The sequence below is a fragment of the Neoarius graeffei genome, chromosome 13, assembly GCF_027579695.1.
Source record: "Neoarius graeffei isolate fNeoGra1 chromosome 13, fNeoGra1.pri, whole genome shotgun sequence".
NCBI lineage: Eukaryota > Metazoa > Chordata > Actinopteri > Siluriformes > Ariidae > Neoarius > Neoarius graeffei.
In genome coordinates, this window is record NC_083581.1 from 13,268,392 (window position 1) to 13,280,802 (window position 12,411).

The following is a 12,411-nucleotide window of genomic DNA, read 5'->3' on the forward strand; positions in this document are numbered from 1 at the left end:
TGGGTTCTCTTTATCTACTTTTAGGACTTGTATGAAAATCTGATGATATTTTAGGTCATATTTATGCAGAAATATATAAAATTCTAAAGGGTTCATAAACTTTCAAGCACCACTGTAATGATGTATATTTAGTCATGCAAGAAATGTATTTAGGATGTCAGTCATATAGGCTACTGTATTTCAATGCAAATTCAGTGGCACTTCAGAAACATTTAGAGCACCCTATGAGTCTGATTTTCATGTATAGACACCAATCAGCCATAAAATTAAAAACACTGACAGGTGAAGTGAATTACATTGATTATGTTGTTACAGTGGCAACTGTCAAGGGGTGGGATATATTAGGCAGCAAGAGAACAGTCAGTTTTTGAAGTTTATGTGTTGGAAGCAGGAAAAATGGGCAAGCACAAGAATCTGAGCAACTTTGGCAAAGGCCAAATTGTGATGGCTAGATGACTGGGTCTGAGCATCTCTAAAATGGCATATCTTGTGAGGTGTTCCCGGTATGCAGTGGTTAGTACCTACCAAAAGTGATCCAAGGAAAGATAACTGGTGAACAGGGTCATGAGTGTCAAAGGCTCACTGATTCACAGGGGACATGAAGGCTAGCCCTTATGGTCCAATCCCACAGAAGCGCGACTGTAGCACAAACTGCTGAAAAAGTTAATTCTGGCTAAAACCAAAAGGTGTCGAGGCATTAACCCCGACCACAGTGTTTCCACTGAAGGCTTTCAGACTGTGTGGGTGGACAGAGACAGCATCAAGAGCTATAAGTGGAAAGAAGGTGGGCTTGTTGTTCTTGTTAACAACAGATGGTGCACTCCTTCTCACATTACCACCAAGGAATGGATTTGTTGCCTGGCCATTGAATTGTTAGCTGTAGGACTGCATCCATATTATTTACCCCAGGAAATGTCTCATGCTATCATCATGGCTGTCTATGTCCCATCCTCTGCCAACCCAGTGTCGGCATGTGATGTCATTTGTGTCATCATAGCTGGACGCCACACTAAACATACAAATGCCCTCATTATAATTTCGGGTGACTTTAACCATGTCACCATGGACAAAACACTGTCCAACTTTACCCAGTATGTGAATTGTCCCACCAGGGAGGAGAGGACCTTGGACTTGTGGTATGCTAACATTAAGCATGCATACAGCTCTTCCCCTCTGGGTAGGTCAGCCCATAATCTAGTTCACCTTAACCCCAGCTACATGGCCCTAGTGAAAAGACAGCCTGTGAAAAGACAGCCACAAGGACAATGAGGAGATGGTCACAGGAGTCCTATGAGTCACTTCAGGATTGTTTTGAGACAACAGACTGACAGGCACTATGTGATCCACATGGGCAGGACACTGACAGGCTCACTCAGTGCATTACAGGATCCATCCATCCATCCATCCATCCATCCATCCATCCATCCATCCATCCATCCATCGATAGCCGCTTATCCTGTTCTACAAGGTCGCAGGCAAGCTGGAGCCTATCCCAGCTGACTATGGGTGAGAGGCAGTGTACACCCTGGACAAGTTGCCAAGTTATCGCAGGGATGACACAGAGACAAACAACTGTTCACACTCACATTCACACCTACGGTCAATTTAGAGCCACCAATTAGCCTAACCTGCATGTCTTTGGACTGTGGGGGAAACTGGAGCACCCGGAGGAAACCCATGCAGACACGGGGAGAACATGCAAACTCCACACAGAAAGGCCCTCACCAGCCGCTGGGCTCGAACCCAGGACCAGGACCTTCTTGCTGTGAGGCGACAGTGCTAACCATTACACCACCGTGCCGCATTACAGGTTGTTGTTATTATTCTTATGTTCTTTGACTTCTCCAGTGCTTTCAACACCATCCAGCCAATGCGTCTTGGTGAGAACCTGACAGCAATGAATGTGGAGGCCCCCCTTGTGTCCTGGATTGTCAATTACCTGACCAGCAAGCCACAGTATGTATACTTACAACATTGTGTGTCAGATAAGGTGGTCAGCAATACTGGAGCACCACAGGGGACAGTCTTCTCTCCCTTCCTGTTCATGCTCTACACCACAGACTTCAACTATCAGACAGAATTCTGCCATCTTCAGAAGTACTCTGATGACTCTGCTATAGTTGAATGTATCAGTAAGAATGAGGCTGAGTACAGGGTGCTGGTGGAAGACTTTGTTATATGCTGTGAGCAGAACCATCTGCAGCTCAGTGTGATAAAGACTAAAGAACTGGTAGTGGACATGAGAAGGAACAAGGCACCACTGACCCCTGTTTCCATCCATGGGGTCATTGTAGACATTGTGGAGGACTACAAGTACCCGGGGATGCATACTGACAGTAGACTGGATTGCACTAAGAACACAGAGGCACAATTATTATTATCATTGTCTGTCACTTGTATACTTTTTCATCCTTTGATATTCTATTGCTATATGGTTACATTTTACATATATGTTTAATTTTGTTATTTCTATTCTCTACTTGAGCATGAGCAACTACAGATGTACTCAGTTCCCCCTCGGGATTATTACAGTATTTCTGATTCTGATGTAGCATGCAGCAGCATTATTTTACCTGTGTTGTAGTGTTTAGTGCAGTAGCCAAGCTCTTTTTCCTCCCTGATGATGAACTGAGGCAGCGTCAGACCCTCAGCAACTTGCACTGGTCCCATTTCCAACCACTCAAAGATCAGATCGTTCATCGTGTAGCCAACTGTGTATAATTGCATAAACATATCACATTTATATCACAAGTTCATATAGCATTGCTACTTTAACATTGCATTCAGGACTACAGCAGCACTAAAATGCAAGTTGTGAATAAAATTGAAATAATGTTGAGTTAAGTAAGCTAAGTAGAAATAACGAGATATGAAGTCAACGTAATGAGATTCAGTCAAGTTGAGATTTTAATTCAAAATAACGACAATTTCTTGGCATAAGTTAATTTAAGTTACTAAGTTAAAGGAATGATTTAACAAGTGAAAATAATGACATCTTGAAATGAGCTATTAAGTCAAAATAAGAATTTAAGTAAAAATTACATCTTGAAATAGATTATTAGTTGAAATACTAAGTTAGTAAGTCAAATCAATGAGTTATTAAGTCAAAATAATAAGATTTTAAGTCATATTGAAAGAAGTAAAAAAAATGAGTGATGAAAAGATATGCCTTAGGATGTGCTGGGATACATCATCAGTGGTGTCTCCAGAACCATATGGGCCTACACAATGACTAAGGCTGTGACAAGCCCCACTGGCACTGTTAATGCATGCTCAGTGCCACTGGATTTGCCATACAACTGATACAAATATATAGGATGCACTGGAACACATCGCCTTTGCCCTTCTGTACCTAATGTTGGATGGGGGTTGCCACTCCTACCCATCCCTAGGTTTTACACGATGGCCATTGGCTAACAGAGATCTCATCCGACCTTTGACAGGTCTTGTTTTCTGTCCTACTGGGTGATGTGCACTCTCCTCACTAGTGGGCTAGTGGGGGAGCCGGTTGGGCTAGTGGGGGAGCCGGTTTTGATGCCAACCATCCATCCATGCGGCAGGTTGTACTAGGTTTCATTGTTACCAGTATCAGAGATTGGTGTCTCTGCTACTGGTAACAATGAAACCTAATACAACCTGCCACATGGATAGATCATACACCCTCACTCAGGCAATCCAGCCAGGGTTGATCAATGTGTATCCCATTAGTATTGGCCCACAGATCACACCTCCTGTTTCAAAGCCATCTGGAGACTCTCTACAGCCTCCATGGTGAATTCAGTGGCTTTCCTTTTTGCAGGCCCTGTGATGCCAAGTAGAGTGTAGACCTTGCATAGTGAGTGGCCAGCAAACCTTCTACATCCCACTTCAATGGGCTCACATTGCACCTTTTTGCCTCTCCTCCAGCACTGATCCACCAGCTCCTGGTACTTGGACTGCTTCCTTATCATAGTGAGGTTGTAGGATGGCTCCCAACCTGCCTATCCACTTGCCAGGCCCACTAAAGCCCTGTTTCTCACCTGAGATGCTGCTTTCTCCAGGCATTTTTGGGATCTCCACTTCCTGCCTGTCTGTACCACAATGCCTGCTGAAACTACTGTAGTTCTGATAGATTACCTCTCTAGTTGTCTCTCTTGTGGAGGTCTGAGTTCTACTACTTAGCTCTCACAGCAGACCCAGCCATCTGCTGAGATAGCTACTGAGCTTCCGGACCTCCATGGTCTCCACTGTTGACAGGGTTACCTTGCTCATCAGCAGAGGCCAGAGGACTTGAGGTAAAATGCCATGTTGGTAAATCCAAGCCTTTTACCTGCCAGGTAGGCCAGACTTTTCTACTGTGGTGAGCCAAGTCTCAAACTCCTTGATGGTTGCTTGGATTGTTGCTGAATCCCTGAGGCTACAGTCAAAGACCTTGCCAAGGCTTTTGACTGTTTTCTCAGTGAGGATGGGATTGCGATGCCATCCAAATAGACCAAAATCTGCCTACCAATTCCCCTTTTCAACATCATGGTTCTGGATTTGGCAAGTTTGAAACATCCTTGCACAGTAGATGAGCTTTTCCAGGCCCTGGAGGATCCACCAGGCACTGAGTTATTAAGTAGAAATAAGATTTTATGTCATAATGTTTATTACGTTGAAAAATAATCTGTTATTAAGTCAAATTAACCCATAATATCTCAAAATAACAAGTTATTTAATTGAAATCAGAATATTTTCAAAATAATGTTATAATAATATCTTGAAAAAAAGAAGTTATTTTCCATCAAACAAGATTAAAAAAAAAACAAAAAACATAGCTCTTCAGTACTTTGTCACAACTTGCATTTCAGGTCTTCTGTATCATACACACTAGTTAATTAAAAATAAGAATAAAAAGTGATTTACATACAGCTCTCCAGCTGCATAATGCATGTCTGGACATCCATCGGGAAGTTTTTCAAATCCATTGGACAGGACAATATTAAGGTCAACCTAGGAACAAGATGTTAGACCACTTCATAGATGTATAACTCCTGTCCATCTGCACAAAGTTTGGGCACCCCTTTACCATCATTCTTTAATGGAAATGGTATTTAAATACTACTGAGCAGATAGGATTTGGGTGGTGTTTTATTTGCAGTACAGCAGTGACACTGACATGGTGGTGTGTGTGGTGTTGATTTCGAGTGTGTCAAGTACAGCAGTATTGTCTCAGTGTCACTGCTGGGTGAACAGTGCTACTATAGTTCAAAATTGACAAAATGGATAAATTTCAATAATAAAAATTGTTGGTAACAAATTTATTATTGTTGGTCTTAATGTGATGAAGCATGCTGTGGCATGCACTGTGTCACTGCATGCCACAAGTAGTGATATTATTTAAATCAATTAGTTTATCAGTAGCTAAACAATGGTTTGTCCATTTACACTGTTATTTTAATTTTCACAGCTCATAGTCAAATATTGGCTAACATCTTACTGACTTTTTTAAGGGCTTTTGCTTTGCATTACGGAGCTGAGAGTCAATGCTATAAAGAACTGAGTCCCCAGTGCTAGGCTTTGAGCCCACCCCAACGGTTTGGAGTCAATTCCACACACAAAATGTTTCGTCTCATGCAAACACCGCAAGCAATGTGATTTTAGCATCTGATTGTTATTATGTGAGCAGATATTGTCTTTTAATTTGACTTTGGTCGGAATTTAACAAATCAGGGCTGGAAATACAGGCAAGGCCCTCTAACAGTAATTTGTTGGTCACACTGAAATATAGTTGCTAAAGTATGCTGAATGAGTAAAATAAATATTGCTAGTTTGTATATAAAGAAATGTTATGTGTATGTTGTTACTATAGAAATGATAAAATATCAGAACAAGGTCATTAATATAAACCTGTGATGTGCAGCTGCACCAACCAGAATGCGGAATGGTGTAAATTGTTATAAAATATCACAGTGCTCATGGGGAGTGAGCGATCATGATGTTCTTGCTTACGAGCTTTGATGGTGAATTATTTGAGTTATAGCTCATGGCATTTTGTGGAACCTACGTAGCTCTGTGTGACAAAAACACTTCATGGAGAATCATGTCCCCTGAAGCACATTTCAACATGCATTATTTTACATGCACAATTCCCTGACAACACTTCCAAAGCCAAAGTCATCCCGCAACCTGGGGTCCATTTATGTTTTCCCATTCTTCAGAATTGAGGTTTAATTTGTAATGACTGTACATCAGGGTTGTAATCCAAAGATTTCTGCATAACTGAGTGAATATTACTCAATAAGTGTGTTACAGCCAGGACACCATCCAGCCCAAGTGGGAACTTGGCCTAATGAAAAGTATGATTTGTACAACATCTATAAAGGGGGATGGGATTGATGCCATCAGCTTGGTATTTAAAATAAATGACTGTAATCATCCCTGGTGTAAAACTGCCTTTACTCTAGTCTAGTCCCTTCAGATTAACTTTCTTATAAGAGATTACTAATCAATATTGTGGTGCCAGTCATGTGATGTACAGTACAGCATGCTGTGGATGAACCTTCAGGATGTCTTCATGTCAGAAGGGAGAATAGGAACTAGAGCACAACACTCAATGTAACTATAAAAGAATAAAAAGCCGAATGTGCCATTCTTTATTTTTCTGTAATGACATTCTTTAGTGTTTGTGAAGTGTACCGAGTAATTTGATAATGAATCCAATTTTAAATTTAGTAAAGAATCTCACTATATGTTTTTATAGTTTGCATATACATATTATGTACATATTTACATATTATAGTTACATATGATGTTGCTGTTATCTCTTATAAACATTCCAACAGTCGTCCCAGTCACTCTGACCAATCAGAATCCAGAACTGAACCTTAGTATTGTCCATTGTCATGAATGTACCTGATGCTGTAAAGAACAGTTCCATCCTTGAAGATCCTCAGCAGCTTGTTCTCAGTGGTGACGTCATGGAAATTGGCTCCTTTCTCGTTGGCGAAGAACAAATCAGGTTTCCAAATTGAGTCCAACATGGATGGGTCCAAATCCAACGATGAATCTGGATACTCACTGTAGGAAAGGCGCGGGTCATTCCACTTCTGACGCAGGAAAATGTTTACTCTGTAGTCCTGAAGGAAAAAAACCCAAAATTATTTCATCAAAATTTCAAACAATTTAGTCAGAAGTATAATGTCTGATTTGTAAAAGGGGTTTTTGCTTCCTTCACTCTGTTTTAAATGCTGTCACAACCCGGAGGCCACGGAAACAGATAGGACCCAATAAGCAACTACAGAAAATGAACAGAAGCGTACCTGAAGAGGGAGCGCCTGAGGAGACCAGTCAGGAGGCAGATGCAGCAGCACAGTCCAGAACTCACCCAGCGAAATCCAGGAAGATGGCACAAGGGCAGAGTGACTGATGATAATAATCCCAGGGAGAAAAACGGAGCCAGAAAAAATAAGAGTCCCGAATCAGAGTCACAACAACTAGTCCCAAAAACAGCAGGCAAAATTGCAGTCCAAGAAACATAATCTAAGTCGGGGAACAGAGCGAGACCATGAACGTGAGTATTTATCTGCGTTGAGTGATTCTCCTTGGTGTGTTTATATAGAGTGACTGATAGCAAACGTGGCATGAGGAGAATGGGGAAAACGTGGAGTGGAGCACAAAGGTGCAGATCAGGATTTGGAAGTTCCGGGCTGGATGACAGTAACCCCCCCACCCCACCCTTACGGATGCCTCTGGGTGTCCCAGACAGAGCTCCTGGGTTCTTGTAGTGGAAATCCCTGATGAGTGCAGGGTCAAGGATGAAACACACTGGCACCCAACACTTCTCCTCTGGGCCATAACCTTCCAGTCGACCAGATACTGTAACCCCCGACTTCTTCAATGGACCTTCAGTAGTTTCCTGACTGTGTACACCTCCCCTCCATCAACAATCCTGGGAAGGAGGGGTCTTGGAAGGGTGGGAGAAGGGACTAGAGACCAGGGGTCTCAGTTGGGAGACATGAAAAGATAGGTGGAGCCGTCACATAGACCTGGACAATCCCAATCTCACAGTCATGGGGTTGATGACCTTAGAAATAGGAAAGGGGCCAACAAACCTGGGGGACATCTTGCGTGAGGGAACCCTAAGAAGGAGATTGGCTGTGGACAACATGACCTTTTGTCCCAGGTGGTAGACTGGAGCCGGCCTGCGATGTCGATCTGCCATCGTTTTGTATGTGTGATTGACGCATAATAGGTGACATCTGGCATGCACCCAAACTCTGTGGCAGCATCAGACAAAGGCTTGGGCTGAAGGAACAGATGACTCCTCCTTCTGTTCAGGAAAAAGAGGGTGGTGGTAACTGAAGCAACAGTGGAAGGGAGTTAGCCTGGTGGATGATGAGGGAAGGCTGTTGTGGGTGTATTCATTCCAAAGGAGCTCCTGGCTCCAGGAAGAAGAATCACTGGACATAAAGCATCGTAGTGCAACCTCCAGCTTCTGATTGGTACACTCTGTCTGCCCATTAGTCTGGAGGTGGTAACCTGAGGAGAAGCTGGGAGTGGCCCCAGTGAGCTTGCAGAACTCTTTCCAGAAGTAAGCAGAGAACTGGGAGCCTCTGTCAGACACAATGTTAGTAGGCAGACCATGAATCTGGAACACATGATAGATAAACAGTTCTGCCATCTCTTTAGCTGAAGGCAGTTTAGGGAGGGGAACGAAGTGAGTCGCCTTAGAGAAGTGATTAAGAATCATCATGATGCAAGTATTACCCTTGGAGCTGGGGAGGTCAGTGACAAAATCCACCGCAATGTGGGACCAAGGATGGTGAAGTACAGGTAGGGGTCTTAATAGTCTGGCAACAGGTTGGTTGCTAGTCTTGTTCCTGGAGCAGATGTTACAGGCTGCCACAAAGGTCCTAATGTCTCACTGCATGCTCAGCCACCAGAAGCATTGCCTGAGGATGGCAAGGGTCTGGGCTGCCCCAGGGTGACAGGCGAGGAGGGAGCTGTGCCCCCACTGAAGCATTTGGGAGCACACGCAAGGGGGCACATACAAACAGTTGGGTGGACCATTGTCTGTTCCTGGATCGCTGGACAGGGTGTTTTGGACAGCATCTCCTATGTTGAGTCAGGTGGTGGCCACGAGACAATGGGCAGAGAGGATGGGCTTGGTGGTGTCTTGCTGAGAGTCCAGAGAAAACTGCCTGGAAAGAGCATCTGGCTTGATGTTTTTATAGACTGCTCTAATTGAGAGCACAAAGTTGAAGTGGGAGAAAAACAGTAACCATCTGGCTTGATGTGCATTGAGATGTTTGGCAGACCTGAGGTACTCGATGGTCTCTCCAAATGATGAATGGAATCTCAGTCCTCTCCAACCAGTGCCTCCACTCCTCCAGGGCTGGCTTGATAGCTATCAGTTCTTGAGCTGCAATGCCATAGTTGCATTCCACTGGGGTCATGCGATGAGAAAAGAATGTGCAGGGGTGCACCTTGTTATCTTTGGCTGACCTCTGGGACAGGACAGCCCTGACGCCAGTGTCAGAGGCATCCACTTAGAGAATGAACTGAATGGCGAGGTCTCGGATGATGAGAACTGGTGCTGTGGTGAATCTGTTCTTAAGAGAAGAGAAGGCTCTCTCAGCATGGTCAGTCCAAAAGAAGGGATGCTTGGAAGATGTGAGTTCGGTCAGAGGACTGGCGATGGTGCAAAAGTTCTTGATAGACCTTCGATAGAAGTTAGTGAACCCCAAAAAGCACTGCAGTTCCTTACGGGAAGAAGGCACAGGCCACTCACAGACCGTCTTGACCTTTTCAGGGTCCATTTGGACCACACCAGGAGAAATCACAAAGCCCAAGAAGGACACAGTGCATTCATGAAACTTGCACTTTTCTGCTTTGGCAAAGAGTTGGTTCTCTAGGAGTCGCTGCAGGACCTGTCTGACATGGGACCAATGGATCTCCAGTGTGGGGGAGAAGATGAGGATATCATCAAGATAAACAAAGATGAATTGGTTAATGAAATCTTGTAAAACATTGTTGATTAGGGCTTGAAAGACAGAGGAGGTGTTAGTGAGTCCAAACAGAATAACCAGATGTTCGTAGTGGCCTGTAGGAGTGTGCAGCACCATCTTCCATTCATCTCCTTCTCTTATCCATACTAGGTGGTAAGCATTGTGGAGGTCCAGCTTGGTAAAAAACTGAGCCCCCTGAAGTAATTCAGAGGCAGTGGACATGAGTGGTAGTAGATAGCAATTCCTGATGGTGATAGCATTGAGTCCCCAATAATCAATGCAGGGCCTGAGGGACTTGTCTTTCTTTTCCACAAAGAAGAATCCTGCTTCAGCAGGAAAGTATGACGGCTGAATGATGCCAGCTGCTAGAGACTCTGACATGTATTTGTCCATGGCCTCCCACTCCAGGGGGGAAAGAGAGTAGATACAACCTTGGGAGATGTGGTTCCAGGTAACAGCTCTATGGAGCAATTGTAGGGTCAGTGTGGAGGAAGAGAGGTGGCACGAGGCTTACTGAATACCGAACAAAGGTCCAGATATTCAGGGGGCACATTAGAAAGATCAACAGTCTCATCAGGGCTGGTGGCAAGAGGGGCCAGAGGAGTCTGAGCAGAAGATAGGCAAAAGGCCAGGCAGCAAGTACTCCAAGAGAGAATGGTCCCATCACTCCAGTTAATGTGGGGGTTGTGGAGGTGTAACCAAGGGAGGCCAAGGACAATAAATTCAAGGGAGTCATTCATGGTGTAGAACAAAATTGATTTGACGTGATTACCAAAAACCTTCAAAGTAACAGGGTCAGAGACACAGGAAATGGGGCTGAGTTCAGTCCCATTCAGGGCTCTGGTCACAAGAGGGCCATCTAGCTGACACAAGGGGATGCCCAATTCTTCTGCCCAGGAAGTCCTGATGAAGCTCTGGTCCGCACTGGAATCAATGAGGGTTTGAACAGACTGGACCTTGTTCTGGAACAAAATCTCAATGGTCAATGTTGACCTAACAGTGGGGGAAGTGTGTGTAGAGATGCCCACCTGTATCCCCAAATCTACTGGTGGGCAGAGCCTTTTACTGGGCAGTGGGAGATGAAATGTCCAGACTGTCCACAATAAAAACAGGAACTAGTTTCTTGATGGCGTCTTATTTCCTCTGGGGTTACCCGGGTTCTGCCTAATTGTATGGGTTCCGATTCAATGGATGTGGCACCCTCCGATGGATGGGTGACGGTCCTGGTTTCGGCCCTTTAGCTCCATCTCTGATCCCTTCTCTGTTTCTGTGGTCTCTGGGTCATACACCATGGATCCAGCAGACTACGATGCACTTAAATCTGCATTGGCTAAGCAGGGCTCTGTTCTTGAATCTCATCAACAAGAGATTATAGCTGTTCACCAGGGCACGTCCTCAATCGCTGATGCCTTACAAAGACTCTCCTCACAGATGAAGAACCTTCAGGCTTCGATCACGGGCTGACCAGAACCAGCCCTAACTAGTCAACCAGCCGCTCCAGCTTTACATCCCCCCCATGAGCCTCGACTACCTGCTCCACAGCCGTATGATGGTGCACCCGATACTTGCCGTTCATTCCTCTCACAGTGCTCCTTAGCCATGGAACTTCAGGCGTCTGCTTTCCAATCTGAGAGCTCCCATGTAGCTTATGTCATCACGCTCTTAACAGGAAAGGCACAGGAGTGGGGAACAACTATCTGGGATGCCAGGGCACCCTGCTGCTCAAGTTTCAAGGAGTTCTCTGAGGAGATGAAGAAGGTTTTTGACCATTCCCCCAAGGGCAGGGAGGCAGCAAGACAGCTGATAGGGCTGAAGCAAGGTGCCCGCTCTGTTCATGATTATGCCATGGAGTTCTGGATCCTTGCTGCAGCTGGAACACGAGCGTCTTGTACAGTGCCTTCTTTCATGGGCTAAATCATGCCATCCTGGATGAGATTGTGCCTCATGACCTTCCTGAGAGCCTGGATGGTTTGGTAGACCTGGCCGGTCGGGTGGACGTGTGCCCCAATAAGCAACTATAGAAAATGAACAGCAGTGTACCTGAAGAGTGGGCTCGTGAGGAGAGCGGTCAGGAGGCAGGCGCAGCAGCACTGTCCACAACTCACTCAGGGAAATCCAGGAAAATAGTGCAAGGGCAGATTGACTGATGATAATAATCCCAGGGAGAAAAATAGAGCCAGAAAAAAATAAGAGTCCCAAATGAGAGTCACAACACCAAGTCCCAAAAACGGCAGTCAAAATCGTAGTTCAAAAAATGCAATCCAAGTCGGGGAACAGATCGAGAGCATGAACGTGACCCTGAGCCAAACAAAACTTACAGTGAGTATTTATCTGTGTTGAGTGATTCTCCTTTGTGTGTTTACATAGAGTGACTGATAGCAAATGCAGCACCAGGAGAACGGAGGAAAAACGTGGAGTGGAGTGCAAAGGCACAGATCAGGAT

General features: G+C 44.7%; 1 protein-coding gene across 1 annotated transcript in view; it reads right to left on the reverse strand.

Annotated features, from left to right (window-relative positions):
* Window positions 1-12,411, reverse strand: part of glra2 (glycine receptor, alpha 2) — a 32,625-nt gene that overhangs the window by 7,301 nt on the left and 12,913 nt on the right. Inside the window, exons 4-6 of the mRNA XM_060936732.1 lie at window positions 6,874-7,097; window positions 4,889-4,971; window positions 2,574-2,711 (exon numbers count right to left, since the gene is read on the reverse strand). Of these exons, the coding sequence (XP_060792715.1) occupies window positions 2,574-2,711; window positions 4,889-4,971; window positions 6,874-7,097 (445 nt within the window). The remainder of the gene's footprint in view (window positions 1-2,573; window positions 2,712-4,888; window positions 4,972-6,873; window positions 7,098-12,411) is intronic.